General features: G+C 39.6%; 1 protein-coding gene and 1 pseudogene across 1 annotated transcript in view; both read left to right on the forward strand.

Moving 5' to 3' along the window:
- The first annotated feature begins 173 nt into the window (after positions 1-173).
- LOC122754663 lies at positions 174-11,228 on the forward strand (annotated as a pseudogene).
- Positions 10,924-19,453, forward strand: part of LOC122754664 (zona pellucida sperm-binding protein 3 receptor-like) — a 71,995-nt gene continuing 63,465 nt past the window's right edge. Inside the window, exons 1-3 of the mRNA XM_044003155.1 lie at positions 10,924-11,383; positions 12,107-12,298; positions 18,906-19,005. Coding sequence (XP_043859090.1) covers positions 11,287-11,383; positions 12,107-12,298; positions 18,906-19,005 — 389 coding nt within the window. The 5' untranslated portion in view covers positions 10,924-11,286. The remainder of the gene's footprint in view (positions 11,384-12,106; positions 12,299-18,905; positions 19,006-19,453) is intronic.

Raw genomic sequence — 19,453 nt, forward strand, 5'->3', positions numbered from 1 at the left:
CGGTAGAGAATTGATCCATACTTTGTTACATCTCAATGTCAGAGGCTGCATTGAGTGCACAATCATCTACAAACAAAAAATCATGCACCAATACCCCCTGCACTTTAGTCTTGACTTGTAGCCTTTTCAAGTTGAAGAATTTACCATCAGTGTGGTAGTTGACGTTTGACAACATGGCTGAAAAACGTCATGCTAAAAGCATGGGAACAAGCAGACAACCTTGTGTGACTGGGGAAGTGTGAGAACATTGTCCATTATTCAGAACCGGGGCAAGCATGCCATCCTGAAATGTGCCATCCTGAAGAACTTCTCCAGGCAACCAAATTTTGACATAAATTTCCCTAAGCCTTCATGACTGACAGTATCAAAGGCCTTGATCAGATCTACTAATGTTGGGAATAGGCCTCTGTTCTGCTCCTGGCATTTCTCCTGAAGTTGTCAGGCAGCAAACACCATATCAACCATTCCTCACCTTTTTCTGAAGCCACGCTGGCTCTCAGGTAAATCAGCCTATTAAGGAGAACTCTGGTAAGAATCTTGCCAGCAGTGGTTAAAAGAGAGAGACCCATGTCGTACCCCTGTGATTGTCACAGAATAATTTATTTCCTTTACCTTTATAGGTATGGACAATGGGGGTATCCTTGAATTCCTGAGGAATTAACCTCCTCTTGCCTTGTTACCCAGAAAATGGTCAGTTTTTGTATGAGCAATGGACTCCCCACCTTATAAATCTAAGCTGGAATAGAATCAGCATGAGGTGCTTTGCCACAGGAGTGGAGCCTAATGGCATTCAAAACCTCTTCTTCAGTTGGAAATTTGTCTAGAGAGGGGTTGACTTAAACCTGAGGTAAATGGTCAGTGGCTTCAGCCTTGACTGTTGACGATCTTTGAGAACATTATGGAATTGTTCAGCCCATCTCTCCAGGATCATGTCCTTATCACTAATCAATATGGCTCCATCAGCCCTGAGTATCTGAGATGCACCATATGTCTTTGGCCATATATAGCCTTCAGGTGAACATAAAAGCACTTCAGATTGTTACTATCAACATAAAACTAAATTTCATCTGCCTTCTTACTGAGCCAAGAATCCTGCATCTCTCCAAGCTTTGTTTGTACTTTACTTTTAATGGAGTTAAAGGCTGCCTTCTTAGGGATAGACAAACTATCCTGCTGGTAAACCCTCCAGAGTTCTCAGTTTTCATTTAGCAACTTCTGAATTTTCCTGTCATTTTCATCAAATCAATCTTTTTTTTAAGTGAGGCAATTAGGGTTAAGTGACTTGCCCAGGTTCACACAGCTAGTAAGTGTTAAGTGTCTGAGGCTAGATTTGAACTCAGGTACTCCTGACTCCAGGGCTGGTGCTCTGTCTACTGCACCACCTAGCTGCCCCTCATCAAACCAATCTTGATGTTTGTGAGGGTTCTGCCCCTGATAAGTAAATTTAGTGCGGTACATCAAATCTCTGAAAGCTGCCCACTCCTTTTCTGCTCCACTATTGCCAACTATGTGTTGCCTTAACTTTCCCTCCTAGTTAGCAACAAACTGTTCCCATTTAGAAAATCACTCTAAGACAATTGAAATGGAATCGATTTAGTTTCCTGGCATGGTGTTAGTATATTGTCCATATTTCACAGGCATGTGATAATGAGATCAACACAATGGCTCTGTAGACCTTCAGTCTGGTAGTCAGTCTAATACCTCTTCTCTTCCACACTTTCCTTTGGAGCCTCCCAAAGCTAAGCTAGCTCCGAGCAATGCATACATCAACCTCATCTTTCAGGTCTACTGGATTTTGTGTTGTCTATAAATGTGCACATATTCCATGTACTGATGGTGAGTGGAATCATCTTTGCAGAAGTTTTTGTCTATTTTTTTGTGTTTTTTTCTACTGCATGGTGGGATTCCTGCCTACCATGTGTGATGTTTAAAATCTAGATTGTGTGATCGCCTTAAATTTAAAAGCTTCAGTACCAGTCTTTGGGCATTAAACATTTATGAAAAGCATACAGGTATTCACATGGAGTTCAGAAAGTTAAGAAAAAGAAGGCCTACCTAATCTAGAGTTCCATTCTTGTCTGGTTCCTCCTCAAGTCCTCTGTCACTTCACCAGCCTGCTTCAACCACGAATCTCTAGCAAGTTGATTGTGGAAGCTTTTTATAGGTCTGGAAGAGAGGCAGTCCTTGCACACTGCTTCAAGCTGATTGGTTGGCATCATCCAAATCCATTGGCTTTAAAGGTGTTCTCAAGTTGAGTTCACAGTCTAGCTTCTAAGAAAGATACCTTCTTAAGGGCTAGCCAGGTGTGATTACAATCCAGTTAACTTGAAGTAGGCTAATCAGCAGTCAATCACTCTCACTTGATTCAATCAGTCTAGATTAATCTCCAGGTGGGTCTTTGAGTATCTGCTAAATCCCATTATTTCATCACACATGGTAATAAGGCCATGGTTGGGTAAGCAGGAAAATTTTAGGGCACCTTTTCTAGCCCCTTCCTCATACCAGAGGTGAGTAGTGTGGTCCTTAAAAGTCTGCTCAGACACCTAGGGGGCTGCCAAATCCCCTTGCTGCTTCCAGTGAGATGACCCTATGACCTGGGCCACCTCTGTGTAGGGTTGTAACTACAGTTCCCAGTGTATTCATGCCTGCTGCTTTGTCACTTACCTGTTGCCACAGGATTTTAAAATAGGTAAAAATATTAAAATGATATGGGTGATGTCTTTTCACTTGTGCACAAATTGGATTTAAGTGAGGCAGAGTGCACAAGTCATCAGCCTCACTCTCTTCTAGAGCCATGACAGTCCAGTGGTAGGACAGAGTCCCAAGATGACTGGTGATGGTTTGAGATGCAGTAGATGACTTGGCATCTTCGATGTCTGACCAAATTCTAACCACTCCACAGAGCCTACTTCAGCTGTTTTCATGACTATTGGAACGAATTGTTCTCATCTGTTTATTCCATCAGGGGAAGTCTTCACATGCTTGGGGTAAATACCCACCTAAGTCACCAATGGATTTGAAACCCTCAGATACCCTCAAATTGGTTTAGCCCATCTGTCAAAATGGTTTACCAGGGTGTGGCCACTTTGCATGCCATAGCTTCTTGGAGCCACAGATGAGAGTTGGATAGATCAGGTAGACACCAAAGGTAGAAAGCAGACCTGAAAAGGGCTCAGTAGCCCTCACACCAAAGGTACTTGTCTTCTCTGAACACACACACACACACACACACACACCATTTTTTGAGGCAATCCAGGTTGTGACTTGCTCAGACACAGCTAGTGTCTGAGGCCAGATTTGAACCTAGGTCTTCCTGACTCCAGGCCTGTTGCTCTATCCACTGCACTACTTAGCTGCCCCTTTGATTTGCATAAATTATTTCTTAAAATAGATTGGTCTGTGGTACTAATTCAGATGCTGGTAGTAATTGCAAAAGATAGTCTGCATTTGACCCATCTGAGAGATTTTTAAAGAATTGGTTGAAATTATAAAATGGGGAAAATATATAGTTTAAATCCTTTCTACAGAATTAGAAAATGACCAGTGAAACCTATTCTAGCAGGAACATGGAATTACCCCCCAGAGAGTCAGACACACCAGGTAACCTGATAGAATCCACAACAAAGAGCCAATGGATTTAACTTATTTGGAGAAAGGCAACATGGCTTCTCTAAAAGGAAATTACACCTAATTATCAGTGTTTTCTAAGGAGGCAATTATGCATGTAGACAATGGACAACCTCTAGGGATTTATTTAGACTTTCTAAAAGACACTAACATTGTAAACCATTCTGTCAAGAGCAGTAGAGTATTAACCATTCCAATTTTACTCAAAGTTTGGGTTTTGAGCCAAGAAAGGAATCCATATTCAATATGTCATTGATATGACAAGTATAGTTATGACAATTATAGTTAACAGAAACATGTACACTTCACTCATGGGTCATTTCTGAACTCCAAATCCTCAAACACACTGGAATATATCTGCTAAAGTCAAGACTAAACTTCCTTTAGCTTAGGAAGCTAAACTACAGTCATACAGAAACTAGTAGAAACCTCATTTGCATGGCTTGTGGGCTTAAGCATTAAGAGCTCTAATGAGTGGGAGAGTGCCAGACAGCATTACAGCTCAGTGTTACAACTCTATCTAGAGTCTACAGATGCCACTGGCTTTGATCTAACTCTGGAGGACTAGCTAAATATAGTATGACCTGTGGCCTACGGGTTTCCAAAGGACTCTGGGCTCTAATAGACAAGTCTCAAGTTTGGCTGCTATAAGGTCAATTTTTCTCTTTGGCTTGTTTCCAGGCTGTAATTTTATTTCAGAGAAATCTCTGAAAAAATTAAATTTAGGGATGGCTCATCTCTAGATTTCCCCAAATATGAAGAATAAAACCCCCAATTCCTGCACAAGTGCTGAATGCACAATATGGGTATTGGGTAGGGCTATTGGCTTTTATTTTATCTGCTACAAAAAATGTGTAAGATTCAAAGGACGTACAGAAGCTTATGAAAAGGTGGAAAAATAGAAAATATTTAAATAACTCATGAATCTCCTCTAGAAGGTAAACCCACTTGGGGGGAGGGGATGACTTTACCTTTATCATTACCTTTACCTTTACTATTCCTAAACAAAGTATTATTTTTAAAATTGCAATAAGGGATCAAGTATTTTGGAGTTCTCCAGTGGAACCTTTTTAGATGAAGGAATGAGCTTGCAGAAATGTTATATATGACTATAAAAACATTAAGCACACATAGAATAGGGAAGATAAAATATCCTCAACAGCTGCCTTGGGGTGGAGGTCTTATCAGGACCAGATGTGAAATACAAGCACAAGAAAGGAGCAATTCCAAGAAATTAGAATGTAGATGCTAATAAGTAGAGAACAGGTATGTTGCTTCATGAAAGAAAAACAATCCTCCAGAGGCATATTACAAAGACTTTCAATGGCCAGATCTCCTTAGAAAGGACCTCAGGGGCAGCTGGGTGGTGCAGTGGATAGAGCACTGGCCCTGGAGTCAGGAGGACCTGAGTTCATTTGGCCTCAGATACTTAACACTTGCTAGCTGTGTGACCCTGGGCAAGTCACTTAACCCCAATTGCCTCACCAAAAACAAACAAAAAAAAACCAAAGAGTTATTGGAGGGGCAGCTAGGTGGTGCAGTAGATAAAGCACTGGCCCTGGATTCAGAAGGACCTGAGTTCAGACCCAACCTCAGACACTTGACACTTACTAGCTGTGTGACCCTGGGCAAGTCACATAATCTTCAATGTCTCACCAAAAAAAAATTTATTGGAGTGCCTGAAAGCTATGATCAGAAAAAGATCCTGGACACCATATTTCAGGAAATTACCAAGGAGAACTGCCCCAATATCCTAGAACCAAAGGGTAAAATAATCATTGAAATAACATACTGATCATGTCCTGAAAGAGACTCCAAAATGAAAACTCCAAGTAATATTGTAGCCAAATTCCAGAATTATCAAATGAAGGAGAAAATACTATAAGCAGCTATAAGGAAACAATTTTAATATCAAAGAGCTACAGTCAGAATTACATAGTACCTGGCAGCTTCAACATTAAAGGATCAGAGAGCTTAGAATATGATATTCCATAAGGAAAAGGAACATGGATTGCAACCCAGAATCAATTACCCAGCAAAATTGAACATATTCTTTCTGGGGAAAAGGTGGATATTCAATGAAATAGGGGACTTTAAAACTTTCCTACTAAAAACACCAAAACTGAGCAGAAAATTCAATCTTCAAATATAAGATTCAAATAAAAAAAATAAGTATAACTAGAAGAGAGCAAGAATGTCCTGAACAGGTCCTAGACATCTAAAATGTCATAAGGAAATTTTCTGATAAGTGCAGATGCTGTGCATCTGCTCTATGAGACATCATTAAAAATCTTGTAAATAGTATGAGGATGAATAATGTGTGTCCTCCATCATTCCAAACTTTCAGAACTCTCAAGATTCAATAGGAAATAGTAATAGGAGTGAGACATTTATATCTGATAGAGATCTATCAAGGAGATGCAAAGTCTCCTAGGCATTCTGCTTTTAAGTGTCCCTTATGTCAAGAAGCAAATTTTAAGGGACAGCACTTACTGCATAATTTTAAATGGTAGTTGTTTCTTTTGGTAGTCCCTGTGTGTGGCACAACCTATTTGTATGTCTCTTCCATGGGGAAATCCCAAACAGATTACTAGATATTTTGTTAGCCATCTAAATCAAAGACATCTATCTGATTATGAAGAATTTCTGAATCTTCAGTTTGATGAAGAAACACAAGATTGGTGGCAGCTAGGTCATACAGTGGATAAAGCACCAGCCCTGAATTCAGGAGGACCTGAGTTCAAATCTGACCTCAGATACTTGACTTTGCCTCAGTTTCCTCACCTGTAAAATGAGCTGGATAAGAAAATGTCAAACTCCTCCAGGATTTATACCAAACAGGTTCACAAAGAGTCAGACATGACTGAAAATGACTCGACAACAACAACAACAACAACAAAATGACTACTTTATACTTTATGTTGTTTCTAAGTGTTCTCACGTTATTCCATACTTACATGCTTCATTTGATGCAACTCAGAAACAAGACCCAAGTACTTTGCCTCCAGAGCCAGCACTATTTCCATTGTACTACATTACCTCCCTGATGTTTACCACCCCCACTGGGCAAGTCACTTACATTCCCTCAGTCTTATTTTTTTATGTAAAATGAGGTCATTGGACCAAAGGGCCTCGGAGGTTATAGTTACCTCTAGATGTATGATGCTGTGACCTCCCCCAAGAGAAAGAAATGGTATTAATCCATCTACCAATCTACCAATGGAGTTTCCATGTAACAAAGTTGCAAGCATTTTGTGGACTGGACAAGAGAAAATATATGACAGTGAATGGAAAAGCAATCGGTCAATGAAGGAGCCTGATACAAAGCTACCTAAAATAGAAGAGAATGGTGAGAAGGCAGTAATGTGAAGGCAGAAAGTTTGGGATATGAACACAGTCACCAATAGATAGTCCATAAATGAGATTCATAAAGGGAGAAGTAAAAACGTATAAATGATCTAGAAAAGGATAGAACATGATTAGTGAATATTATACAACCTGAAAACCCCAAAATGAAAAAGAAAACCACTCTGAAGTACCTAGAAATAATTGGGGAAATAGCAAGGAATCCTGGAATGGTTCAGAAGATAAAGAAAAGAAAAGAATGATTAAGCAAAGAAATAATAACAGAAATTTAGAAATTATCAGAGATTTTAAAGGAAAAATACTACTAACAAAAGATTATGTAAGTTGATAAACAATAGAGAATCTTTCCAGAATGGCCTCTGGAAAAGAAAATGGCAGATGGAGAATTCAAAGACACAGATGCAGAATAAAATTTGACTAAAATAATTTTTTTTTAAACACAGAATAAAATATGAGTTCTATAAAAGCCAAAGCGATTTACCTAAATGAGCAAATGTACCAAATTTAAAAATCATATGTCTCTCAGGGAAAAAATGATTAATTTAAAAAGACTAAACACAATGGTACCTCTAATCACATATCTCTAACTTCCTTTCAGACATCCCAAACTGGATGTCCAGGAGATATCTTAAACTCTACATGTCCAAAAGCAAATTCATTATCTTTCCCCTACATTCTTCTCATGTCCTACCTTCCCTATTACTGTAGAGGGCATCAGTGTGTCCCCAGCCTATCAGGCTCGCAGCCTAGGCGTCATCCTCCACTTATCACTACCTCTCAACACCATATCCAATCTATAACTGAGGTCAGTCGATTTCAACTTTACAACATCTCTCATATACCTCCTTTTCTCCTCTCCTCCGACACTGCCTCTGCTCTCATGCAGGCCCTCGTCACTTTATTGCCTGTACTATTGCAAAGCCTGATTGTGGGTCTACCTACCTCATCTTTCTCTATCATCTGCATTCAGTCACCAAAGTGATTTTCCTAAGGTGCAGGTCCAACCATGTCACCTCCATATTCAATAAATTCAAGTAGTTATTGAGGAAAATGAGAAATTAGAGTTTGGAATACGATATTCCTAAACTCAAAGGAGATCATTGTGTCCCCAAATACCAACTTGTAAATTTGACCCTAAACATCAATGACAAAAAGTTGAACGTTCAAGGAAAGAGGAATTTAAGTCACTTCTTTAAAAGAAATGTAAGAGGGGCGGCTAGATAGCACAGTGGATAAAGCAACCAGCCCTGGTTTCAGGAGTACCTGAGTTCAAATCCGGCCTCGGACACTTGACACTTACTAGCTGTGTGACCCTGGGCAAGTCACCTAACCCCCATTGCCCCACCAAAAAAAAAATTTAATAAAAAGAAATGTAAGTAGAGTATTTAACAAGCAAACATTTCAGACAAAAGACACAAGAAAATTAAATAGAGTTAACAGGAAAAGAGCAAAAATGGAAATCAGTGCTCTCATGTTTGTGGTATAAAAGCAAATTATTGTAACAACAGCTTTCACATTTGTCAAGGACCAAAGGAAAGGCTCTGCCTAGTGGGAAGAAAAAGGCTTTGTCTGGGAAGAATTTGTTCTTCTGCTTTCCTATTGGGAGAAAGGAGTTTAAAAAAAGAAAAAGTGAAATCAAATCATGTACTACTTGTTACAAGTAGAAACTACAAATGGGATTTTAAATATTTTATTTGTTATTTTAAATTCTTGTCTCATTTAAGCAGAACTTCCTGCATTTTTGCTGCATACATTCAATATATCTATACTATTAGAAATTGAATTTTGATTTTTTATAATTTATGTGAATTCATTTTTTTGTCTAAAACATGGTTACACTTATAATAAGATTAAAAGGTCAGAATTCCTAGTGATCAATTCAGCCAAAACATTACTCTTCTTTGCCTTTGCATTCACCACAGTAATAACAATATAAGTCATGCCTCCCCACAGGGCAGAGGAATTTCCTTTAAACCTCCAAAGTACAATCTTCATATAGTCTAGACATTATGCAGTGGACCTGAGGATAACCTTCCTTCATTCAAGAGAAACCACCTCAGCCTAGGTAAAATAGGGTGACACAGCTAGTAAATATATGAGGAGGAATTTAAAACCAAGTCTTCTTGACTCTCCTGATTCTCAGAATTCTCAGACTCAGTTAACTGATATATCTTCATAATTGGAAGGCAAAAACTCAAGCTAGGAAGAGTTGGGGCAACTGGGTCTTCCCTCACATATTGAGTCCCTAATTTTCTCGAGGGATCCAGCATCTATTCTACTTATTTCCATTCCTGTTGCTGTTTAAAGTTCACGATGTACTCCAGAACAGTGGAATATTCAACTACATTACTGGAATAATACTGTGGAATTGAGTCTTAATGTACCTTGGTGGTGCCAAAGGAGTAACTGCTTTATTTCATAAGCTATTGCAGGTCTTGTAGCCAACAGTGCTGTGTCTGTGGTATAACTGGAAATGATGTCAGCTGTTACTTGATATCAGGTAGGTTCATAAAGGATCGTGACTTTATTTGAGCTTTGAGAACACTTCAGCTATGTTCTTTGTTTCATATTGATGACAATAGGATTAAAATGCTCTTACCACAGAGGATATTTGCATTTTGTAAATCCTGACAAGTGAGCAGCTTAATGCCTTATGTACATCTGGTGTATCTTTTCATCAGAGGCAGATGACTTTTTCTCCTATACTTGCAAAAATATGTAAAATAAATGCCACTCTTCTCACTTTTTTTGTTTTTGACAAAATTGTCCTTTTTCTTTTAAAATGTTATTTTTAAAAATACATAATGAATTTATTATTGCTATTTTAAATATTTTCAAAATTTATACATTTTAATTTCTAATACGATTAACTATTGATGCATATTACCCACATAAAAGTTCTTTGGGGTCCTCAATAAATTTTCTGAACGTAAAGAGGTTCTGAAACCAAAAAGTTTGAGAACTGTTGTCCTACAGGTAAGTCCCAGAAACCCAGGAATAGCAGGGTCCCCCTTCCAGACCACCAACTCTGATTCTAGCCTACTCCCTTTAATTATCATCCAAAGAAGAAACTGTTGTGGACATGTGACCTGGAAAATGCATCTGCAGGTACAGAAATCCTCTGCCTCCCCAGGAGCCAGAGCTACCCAAAACTGGAAAAATAAAGCTCTCACCACCAGAGTTCTCAGCAGTGGCGAATGATTCAACATCAAAATTTGATATAGTTTTATCACTGGAAATTAAATTAAAGATAATTCCTTACCATTTGCTTTGCTGCTTGTACCCTAAGGACCACTGGGCCTTTCCATTCATTCATTCACTCACTCAACAATCCCTTTGTGTTCCAACCTGTGATTTCATTGGTGTAAGGAAATTTGGCTGTGAAAAATCCATCTAGCAATACAGATCTTCATGCCTTCAGTACGGGTCTTCATGACTACAAGACTGTTTTTATAGTCACTTTACCTTTCTGGGAGATTTCTCAAACTATAAACTCTTCTGTTTGGCATTTATAGCCCGTCGCCAACTGGCCCCAGACTATCTTTCCAGACCCATTGTATATTTACCACCATTCTTTCTTGCTGTTCCTCACACAATTCGTTCTTTCTCCTGCCTCAGTGCCTTTGTAATAGATGCCCCCCTCTTCCCAGACTGCCCCCCTTCTAGTCATTTATTCCATAAAGAAACTGCTCTATTAAAAAAATTCTCCTTCCTTCCTACTTGAGTTACCAGGCATTAAATTTTATTTTTCTGCAATTAGATTTTAATGTATTCAAATCAAGAAGCATTTATTAGGCACCTGCTGTGCTTGGATTCACTGTGCTGCTAAGTAATATGGGTACAAAAAAAGGCAACAACAACAAAGACCCTGCCCTCAAGATGCTTACAAGTCTAATTGGAGAGACAGTGTACAGACACTATGTGCAATCACATTATAGCCAGGAGATGATCTTAGAGCGAGCCTAACTAGGCCCGGCACCCCAGGAAGTGACTCGGCGCAGGGCTTGGTAGAGGTGGAGTGACCAGGTGAGGCTTCGGGCTGCCTGGATTGCGGCCATGGGCAGGAAACCTGGGCAAACAAGGGGCGGGGCAGGAATACTGGAGCCCCGCCCCCGCAGGCTGCTGTTTCCTTAGGCCTTGGCCTAGAGCCAGGCGAGACGCTTGTGGCCTCGGCCTCCGCCCCACTCCCGCAACCTCAGGCGGGGACAAGAGCTAAAGACGCTGCTTGTCGGTGAGGTGTCCGCACTCTGGCACTCCGGAGAACTCCACGGTGCATCTCAGCCGGGGCCTGTCATGAACCCCTGTCCCGCGAGCGCGCCTCCGGCGCTGGGGCTACTCGGCCTGTCATCATCGCTGCTGCTGCTGCTGCTGGACCTGTCCCTGGCGAGTGGTGAGTGGTACTAAGGGGTGCGTGGGACTTGGGGGGGGGGAGGAGCAGGAGCGAGGAGGAGAAAAACTGTGATAGAGAAAGACAGAGAGGGGGGAGCGGGGGAGCGGGAAAGCGACGGGGCGCGGGGGAGGGGGGCGGGGAGGAGGAAAAGGGTCCATTGTCATAGTGACGGAGAGGCCCGGGATGAGGGAGAATGAAGAATGATGGTCTTGCTCTCCTAGGAGCCTTCTGGATTCTCACTGGCCTCTGTAGCAGAGGTTAACGGGGAAAAAAGGACCAAGGAAACTAACCAACCAAACACCACCAATAAAAACAAACGAATAAACAAGATAAACCCACCCAAATTCCTACCGAGGGCCCCACAAAGAAACCTGTTTCTATCTTTGTCAGTCGTGGAGCAATAGCAGGTTTAAGCTGTTATCTGACTATTGACAGGGAACTAGCTGCAGCTTTATTTTAAAATGTGGAGTGTCCTGCTTTAGAGAATGTTGTGCAAGGGTTGGGTCAGGAGAGTCTCTCCAGAAAGTAAGAGACATCCTTCTTGAGAAATCAACATACCTTGCCCAAAGAGTGAAAAAAAGACACATCAGCTAAATGGCTAAAAGGTTCATTGGTGTGAATTGAAGTCTGGGATGCCCTTAAGTGGAGATTTTTTATTTTCTGTACCATTAGTGACCTTGTTTGTAGATATACATTCTAATATTTTTTTTTCTCTCTGCTTAGGTACCTGTGGAATCCCAGAAAGGTTACCATTTGCTTTAATGACAGGGGATTCTGAAGGCCAACAAAGCTTTCCTGAGGGTTCCAAAGTGACATATACCTGTCGACCAGGTTACCAAAGAAACCGTTTTTTCTCACCTACGATTACTTGCCTCCCAGATGGACTGTGGTCCCGGCCAACTGAATTTTGTCAAAGTTAGTATGTTTAAAACTTTTACTCTTCTCTTTCTAGTTAATTTTCAAAGGAAGCTTTTACTCCCTCTGTTCCTGCATTTAAACCCTTTTGGTTTTATTTTAATGTTGGAATAGTTTACTTTTAGCAAATAGATGAATTAAGGCAGATTTACTGGATGAAAACATAAGATTTAGCCATTTTGAAAAGGCACCAAGTATGTTAGATGTCAGAATTTACTGATTTTTGCCAGAAAATTTAAACAGAATTTCAACTAAATCCAATAAACATTAACTAAGCACTTAATACACGAGGCTTTGGGGGTAGAAAGACACTGCAGAAACTTTGCAATCTTCTGGGGAGATATAGCACCTGCACAAATAATAAATTACAAGAACGTCAGAAGATGAAGAGAGAAATCAGGAACAAATCAGGAAATCAGGGAAGGTTTCTCTAGGAGCCTCTAAGTTGAATGTTGAAGGAACCTAAGAATTCTGGGAGGTATCTGTGAGAAGACCAAAGTGAATACAGGGAAGTGGACAGAATGGGAGGCTTTGTAGAGGTTGCATGGACAAGATTTGGTAACTAATTTGATTCTGGGATTATGAACCTGATGAACTGGAAAGATCGTGGAGCCTTTGTGGAAAGATTGTAGAAGTTTGTAAGAGGGGATGGTTTAGAAGGGAAAATAAGTTCTGTTTTCACGCGTTAAATTGGAACTACTTATGGGACAATTTAGCAGTTGGTGAAGCTGAGAAGAGACCCTAGGGCTGGATATAACAGGTTTAAGAGTCATCAGCATATTTGTTTCTTCCTTCTTGTGTTTTTTTTTCCTTTTGTTCTGATTCTTCTCTCACAACATGACTAATATGGAAATATGTTTAACATGATTATAATGTATAACCTATATTAGATTGCTTGCTGGCTTCAGGAGGGGGAGGGGAAGGGAGGGAGAAAAATTTGAAACTCAAAATCTCATAAAAATGAATGTTGCAAACTATCTTTACATGTAATCGGAAAAAAATAAAATACTTTTTAAAAAGAGTCACCATCATAGAGATCATAATTGAATTCATGGAAGTTAATGGCATTAACAAGAGAGAGAGAAAAAAGAAGGCGGACCAATGCAATACAAGGAGAAACAGCACTGGCTCTGGAGTCAAAGGACTTCAGTTCAAATAGTCACTTAATCTTCAAGGACCTGGCTTTCCTCATCTATAACATGAGGGGGCTGGATTAAATAGCCTCTGAAGTGTCTTCCAGCCCTGGGCCTATCATCTATCCTATGATTAGAAGACAGGGCATGGATGATAGATCAGCAAGCCAGAAATTAACTTTTGTATACATGCAAGATTATTTAAGTAGGTAAAACATAATGGATATTAGATTTTGGTGGAACGGCAATCTGTAGCAAATATGTGCCAATCAGAGCCATTTGTAATAAATGCATACTAAGTGGCCTTCAGAAATCGTTAATGGGGGCACATGAAAATGATGACCTTTCTAGGAAGGAACCTCATCATTAGCCTCTTCAACCTTTTTTTGGGGGGGGGGGGAGGGGAGCAGGGCAATGAGGATTAAGTGACTTCCCCAGGGTCACACAGCTAGTAAGTGTCAAATGTCTGAGCTCAGATTTGAACTCAGGTCTTCCTGAATCCAGGGCTGGGGCTGCCCCCTTCTCTTCAACTTTCTAAACCCCAGTGACCATATTTCAATTAATCCCTAGCCTAGTCATACCTTAGAATTCACTCTTAGAATTCTAAAATCTCCAAAGTCTGACACTTTGACATTCTATTCTCTGGCCAGAACATTCCATCCTTTCACTTTTCCCTTTCTTTCACTAACACTAAATCTACTCTTGGCTCTTTGCAGGTACCATTTTTGCTTTTTCTTTGTATCCACAGGGCTTACCCTATTCTATGCACATAAAGAAGAGCTTAGAAAATGCTTGTTGAATGTGACCTGCAGTTGCTTAACCCAGGGGTATCAAACATAAAATTCTCTGCATTGCAGACCTAAGTGTGGCAGAACCAGATTAAAATGTAATTGGGATAGGGGCAGCTAGGTGGCACAGTGGATAGAGCACTGGCCCTGGATTCAGGAGTACCTGAGTTCAAATCCAGTCTCAGACACTTAACACTTACTAGCTGTGTGACCCTGGGCAAGTCACTTAACCCCAATTGCCTCACTAAAAAAAAAATGTAATTGGGAAATATTTAACAGAATAAGAAAAAAAACAAAATAAGTAAGACTATATACATACATACACACATATATATACACACATATGTATGTTTATTTAACAAAGTAAGTAAAACTATAATAGAACATAGGTAATATTAATACATGGTTTTCTAAGTCAGTATACAGCTTGCAGGGATCTTGATGTATGGTTTAGTGATCCCCTTCTTATTTGAGTTTGACAGCATTGCCTTATTCCTTCATTGTTCTCCTCGTTCTTCTCTCATTCTTCCTTCCATTTGCTCCATACACACCTTTGACCCCTGGGTCTGCCACTTTAATATTTCACTAGCTACTGCTCTAGAGTCTCTTATACTCTCCATCTCTCAGCTGAGTCACCCTTTCTCCAGCCAATCAGCTCTCAACAAAATGATCCTGCTCTTCCAGTTAGCATAGCTCCCCTTAAAACAGTTCCAGAACCTGTCGGTCAGCTTCTTTGTTCTGTCTCCTCTGTAATCAACTCCTATTGCCTTCTATGTCTTATGACCTCCTACTTCTCCTGCACTCAGCAATCCCTCCAGCCTCCATCTTTATCTGATTGTTGCCGATCTCATATAGATTCTGACACCTCAAGTCAAGGCCTTCTCAGAAGCAGTACCCTACATCTGATTTATGAAACTCAAAAAGCCCATATTTCTGTCAAGTATGACCCCATGCCAACGGGCCCTAAACAGTTATTTGATTTATAATTTCTCAGTTATAACCTTTAAAACTCTGAAAACAATCCTACAGAAATGAGCTTGTGAACCACAATGCCTTGAAGCCATCTTAAATCTGTCTTCAAAGAAATCCTCACAGCATACTCTTTTCAGGAACAGTTTTCTCTCAGGTCCGTGGAACAAGTCTTTGTTTATCTTTAACATTTTTATCTGAGGGTGTGTGTTTCTTCTGACATTGATATCGATGTTTCTTACACAAACGTACTTTCTCTGCCCCTTTTAGAAAAAAAAATGCCCACATACAAAAAAAGTACATTCTACTGGAGAAATAACTAAACTGTTTGACCTTTGACCCAATGATACAACCACTGGGCATGTCTTTTCTTATTAGAATATAGATTCCTGGGGCAGCTAGATGGCGCAGTGGATAGAGCACCGGCCCTGCAGTCAGGAGGACCTGAGTTCAAATCCGGCCTCAGACACTTAACACTTACTAGCTGTGTGATCCTGGGCAAGTCACTTAACCCCAATTGCCTCACTAAAAATAAATAAATAAATAAATAAGCAAACAAACAAAGAATATAGATTCCTAAAAAAAAAAAAAAGATAGACCATAGACTCCTTGAGGGCAAGGACTGTCCCATTTTCATACTTGTAGGCCTTTTGCTCAGCACAGTACTTGGCACCTATTCAGTAAGCACTTAATAAATGCTTTTTCATTCATTCATTTGAATTCATATTTAATATGATCAGAGAACAGGTTATTACATTGCAATGACCTTGACTTCAGAGAATTTATTATGAAATATACATCTCTTCTCTTCCCTCAGTGCAGAGTGAAGTCATATACTGACAGGCAAAACAATGTACCAGTTTGTTTTGTTTGTCTACTTCTTTGTTCCAAAAGAGGATTTTGGGGTGGGTGGGAGATTTTTGGAATGACAGCAAAGCATAAGAAAGATAACATCAAGAAACCACCCCCAAATGCTATGTAGCTCCAAGATACCATGATTCAGAGGAATAGCAGGAGGAAGAAAACTGAGTAAAAGGCTGTCCTAAAGAACATTATTGTGCTTTTCAAAAAATAAATAAATAAGTGTTCCTTCAGAGCTTGTCTGTGGCCTCCCTCTCTCCCTGCATGTTCTCCCTTTGTCATCTCCTTCATTCTTTTTTTCCCCTGGGGCAATGAGGGTTGAGTGATTTGCCCAGGGTCACACAGCTAGTAAGTGTCAAGTGTTTGAGGCTAGATTTGAACTCAGGTCCTTCTGAATCCAGGGCTGGTGCTTTATCCACTGCACCACCTAGCTGTCCCAATCTCCTTCATTCTTAAAATTTTATCATCTCTATAGAGAAGACTCTCAAATCCACATCTCTTGCCCAGATCATTCTTAGGAGCTCCAGACCAGAATTTCTTCCTTTTTACTGGAAATAGAGAGAGACAGACAGACATAGATATATAAAAATATATATTTAGGTGTAGATATATACACACACATATATACACACAAAATTTATAAAAATATACCTATACTTGTATCTAGATACATAGATAAATATGTCCAGATACATATATAAAAATAAGAAACATATCTATGTTTATAGATATATTTTATTATATAGGTATTATTATATTATACATAATATTATCATTATAGATATGCTATTGTAGAGATATTTTTATTTTTTTTAATTTTTTTTTTAGTGAGGTAATTGGGATTAAGTGACTTACCCAGGGTCACACAGCTAGTAAGTGTTAAGTGTCTGAGGCCGGATTTGAACTCAGGTCCTCCTGAATCCAGGGTCAGTGCTTTATCCACTGTGCCACCTAGCTGCCCCAAAATATTATCAGTATTCTTTTTTTTTTTTTTGTGAGGCAATTGGGGTTAAGTGACTTGCCCAGGGTCACACAACTAGCAAGTGTTAAGTGTCTGAGGCCGGATTTGAACTCAGGTCCTCCTGAATCCAGGGCCAGTGCTTTATCCACTGCGCCACCTAGCTGCCCCCTATTTTTTTTTTATACATCTATGTGTGGATATATGTGTAGATAAATAGATATAGATACACACACACATATATACACCCCCTAGATTCCCCATTGTCACCTCAGATTCAATATACCAAAAACCAAATTATAACTTTTCCCCCTAAAATTGCTCTTCTTTGTAACTTCGCTGTGGGGCGGGGGGTTGGTGGCTACTCATGTTTGCTTTGATGCTTACTGGTCTGTCTTCTGAATACAGGAAGGTTTAAAAAAATCAGATGGTCTTGACACACACTTTTTTTTTTTTTTTAGTGAGACAATTGGGGTTAAGTGACTTGCCCAGGGTCACACAGCTAGTAAGTGTTAAGTGTCTGAGGCTGGATTTGAACTCAGGTACTCCTGACTCCAGGGCCAGTGCTCTATCCACTGCGCCACCTCGCTGCCCCTTGACACACTTTTATAAGCCATGGAGAGGGGAAGACTCCTTTGACAAGAGTGTGTTCTGTACCCATTGTCCTCTGTGTAAAGCACCAGTGGGCACACCCATACACTTCTAGTGAGGTACTCTTCATATGAATCTATGAAAAAACATTTATTAGGCACCTAAGATGTGCCATGTATTGTACTAAGTGATGGAATAAAAATACAAAAGCAAAGGTAATCTTTGCCCTCAGGGAGCTTATATGAGAGAGACCACGCATATAGAGGAATGGTGACCAGGAAGGGAGACATTGAGTCCTTGAGATGATGAGTAGAACTACAGGAGAACAGACATGACAAACTCTTTCCATGAACAATGACACAATTGATTTAATTATAGTTCCAAAGCCAGAAGGCCTGGTGAACAAGAGAAGGTAACCCTGGGGCAAGCATAGTAGCTCAGTAAGTAAAGTAGATAGCAATCAAGGTTGGGGGGAGGGAAAGGAGGAAGGGGAAGGTGTTCTAGGACATGAAAAGGCTGAATCCTTCAGAGCTTGGTTTCTAGTTCTGTAATTTCATCAAATCAATTGAGAAACTCATTGATCAGGGACTCTCATCAATCCCCTTACAACGAGAATGTCCTTGGTCCCCTGTCTTAACTCATCTAGTTTCCATCCACTGTCTAACATTGTGCCCCAAATACATTATAACATAATAAACACTTCTTTAGTACCAGGTCTTCTAAGTGCTGAAGCAAATATGAAGTTTAAATAAGACAGCCCATGTACCAATGGAACTTATAACCTAGTAGTTGAATAAGACACCAGCACAAACAGTCATACTATACACAACATAGAATAAGTATATTAGAGACTAACAAAGTATCCAGGTACAAATGAAGCAAGGAGGGAGGATTAGACAAGATTGCATGGAGTTTTTACAGACAGATATGTTCTTTTTTTTCTTTCTCTTTTTCTTTTTTTGCCGGGCAATGAAGGTTAAGCGACTTGCCCAGGGTCACACAGCTAGTAAATGTCAAGTGTCTGAGACTAGATTTGAACTCAGGTCCTCCTGAATCCAGGGCCAGTGCTTTATCCACTGAACCACCTAGCTGCCCCGGACAGATATGTTCTTAATAAATGTTTGAATAAACTTAATTATTATTAAATAATCTTAATAAAATTTTGTTTTGTTTCATTTGGGGAAGAATTTTTGACTGGGGTTCAGTGCTCCCAAATATCTCAGTATAATTATGGCCCTGATTTAAAGACTAATATGTGCTTCATATTAAGTGAAATGAACAGTAATTCTAACTTTATTTCTTCCTAGAAAAACGGTGCCCTAACCTTGGAGAACTAGCCAATGGTCATATTAATATCGAGGAGGATATTGTATTTGGTTCAACCATTTATTTTAGTTGTGATAAAGGGTGAGTTGCTAACTTTGATATGTCATTGATAAATGATTGAAGAGCCAAAATAAGGTTGAAATTTCTATTTTTAATTAGGCGTAGTCTATTGCTACTGAGGATTGTTTCTTTAAAAATTCTAAAACCTTCCTTTACCAAAAATGTGAAAGAATAGATTAATGGCTACTTGTATTTATCTTAGGACAGCCTGGAGATTCTTTTATGACTTGTTATTGTTATCTCAAGCTAATTATCACACTTGTACGTTATACATTTCATCCATCCTAACTGGTTGCAAAAATTTCATATTATAATTCGTTTTGTTGTTGTTATTGGTCTTGAGTTTTTGTCACCTACATTTCACAATATTTCCTCTCCCCACCCTACCCCATTCCCTACCCCATGAGAGCCACCTCTTATAACAAAGAATTAAAAAGTGGTAAAGAAAACAGCTCAGCAAAATCAACCA

This window comes from Dromiciops gliroides, chromosome 4 (genome assembly GCF_019393635.1).
Source record: "Dromiciops gliroides isolate mDroGli1 chromosome 4, mDroGli1.pri, whole genome shotgun sequence".
Taxonomy (NCBI): domain Eukaryota; kingdom Metazoa; phylum Chordata; class Mammalia; order Microbiotheria; family Microbiotheriidae; genus Dromiciops; species Dromiciops gliroides.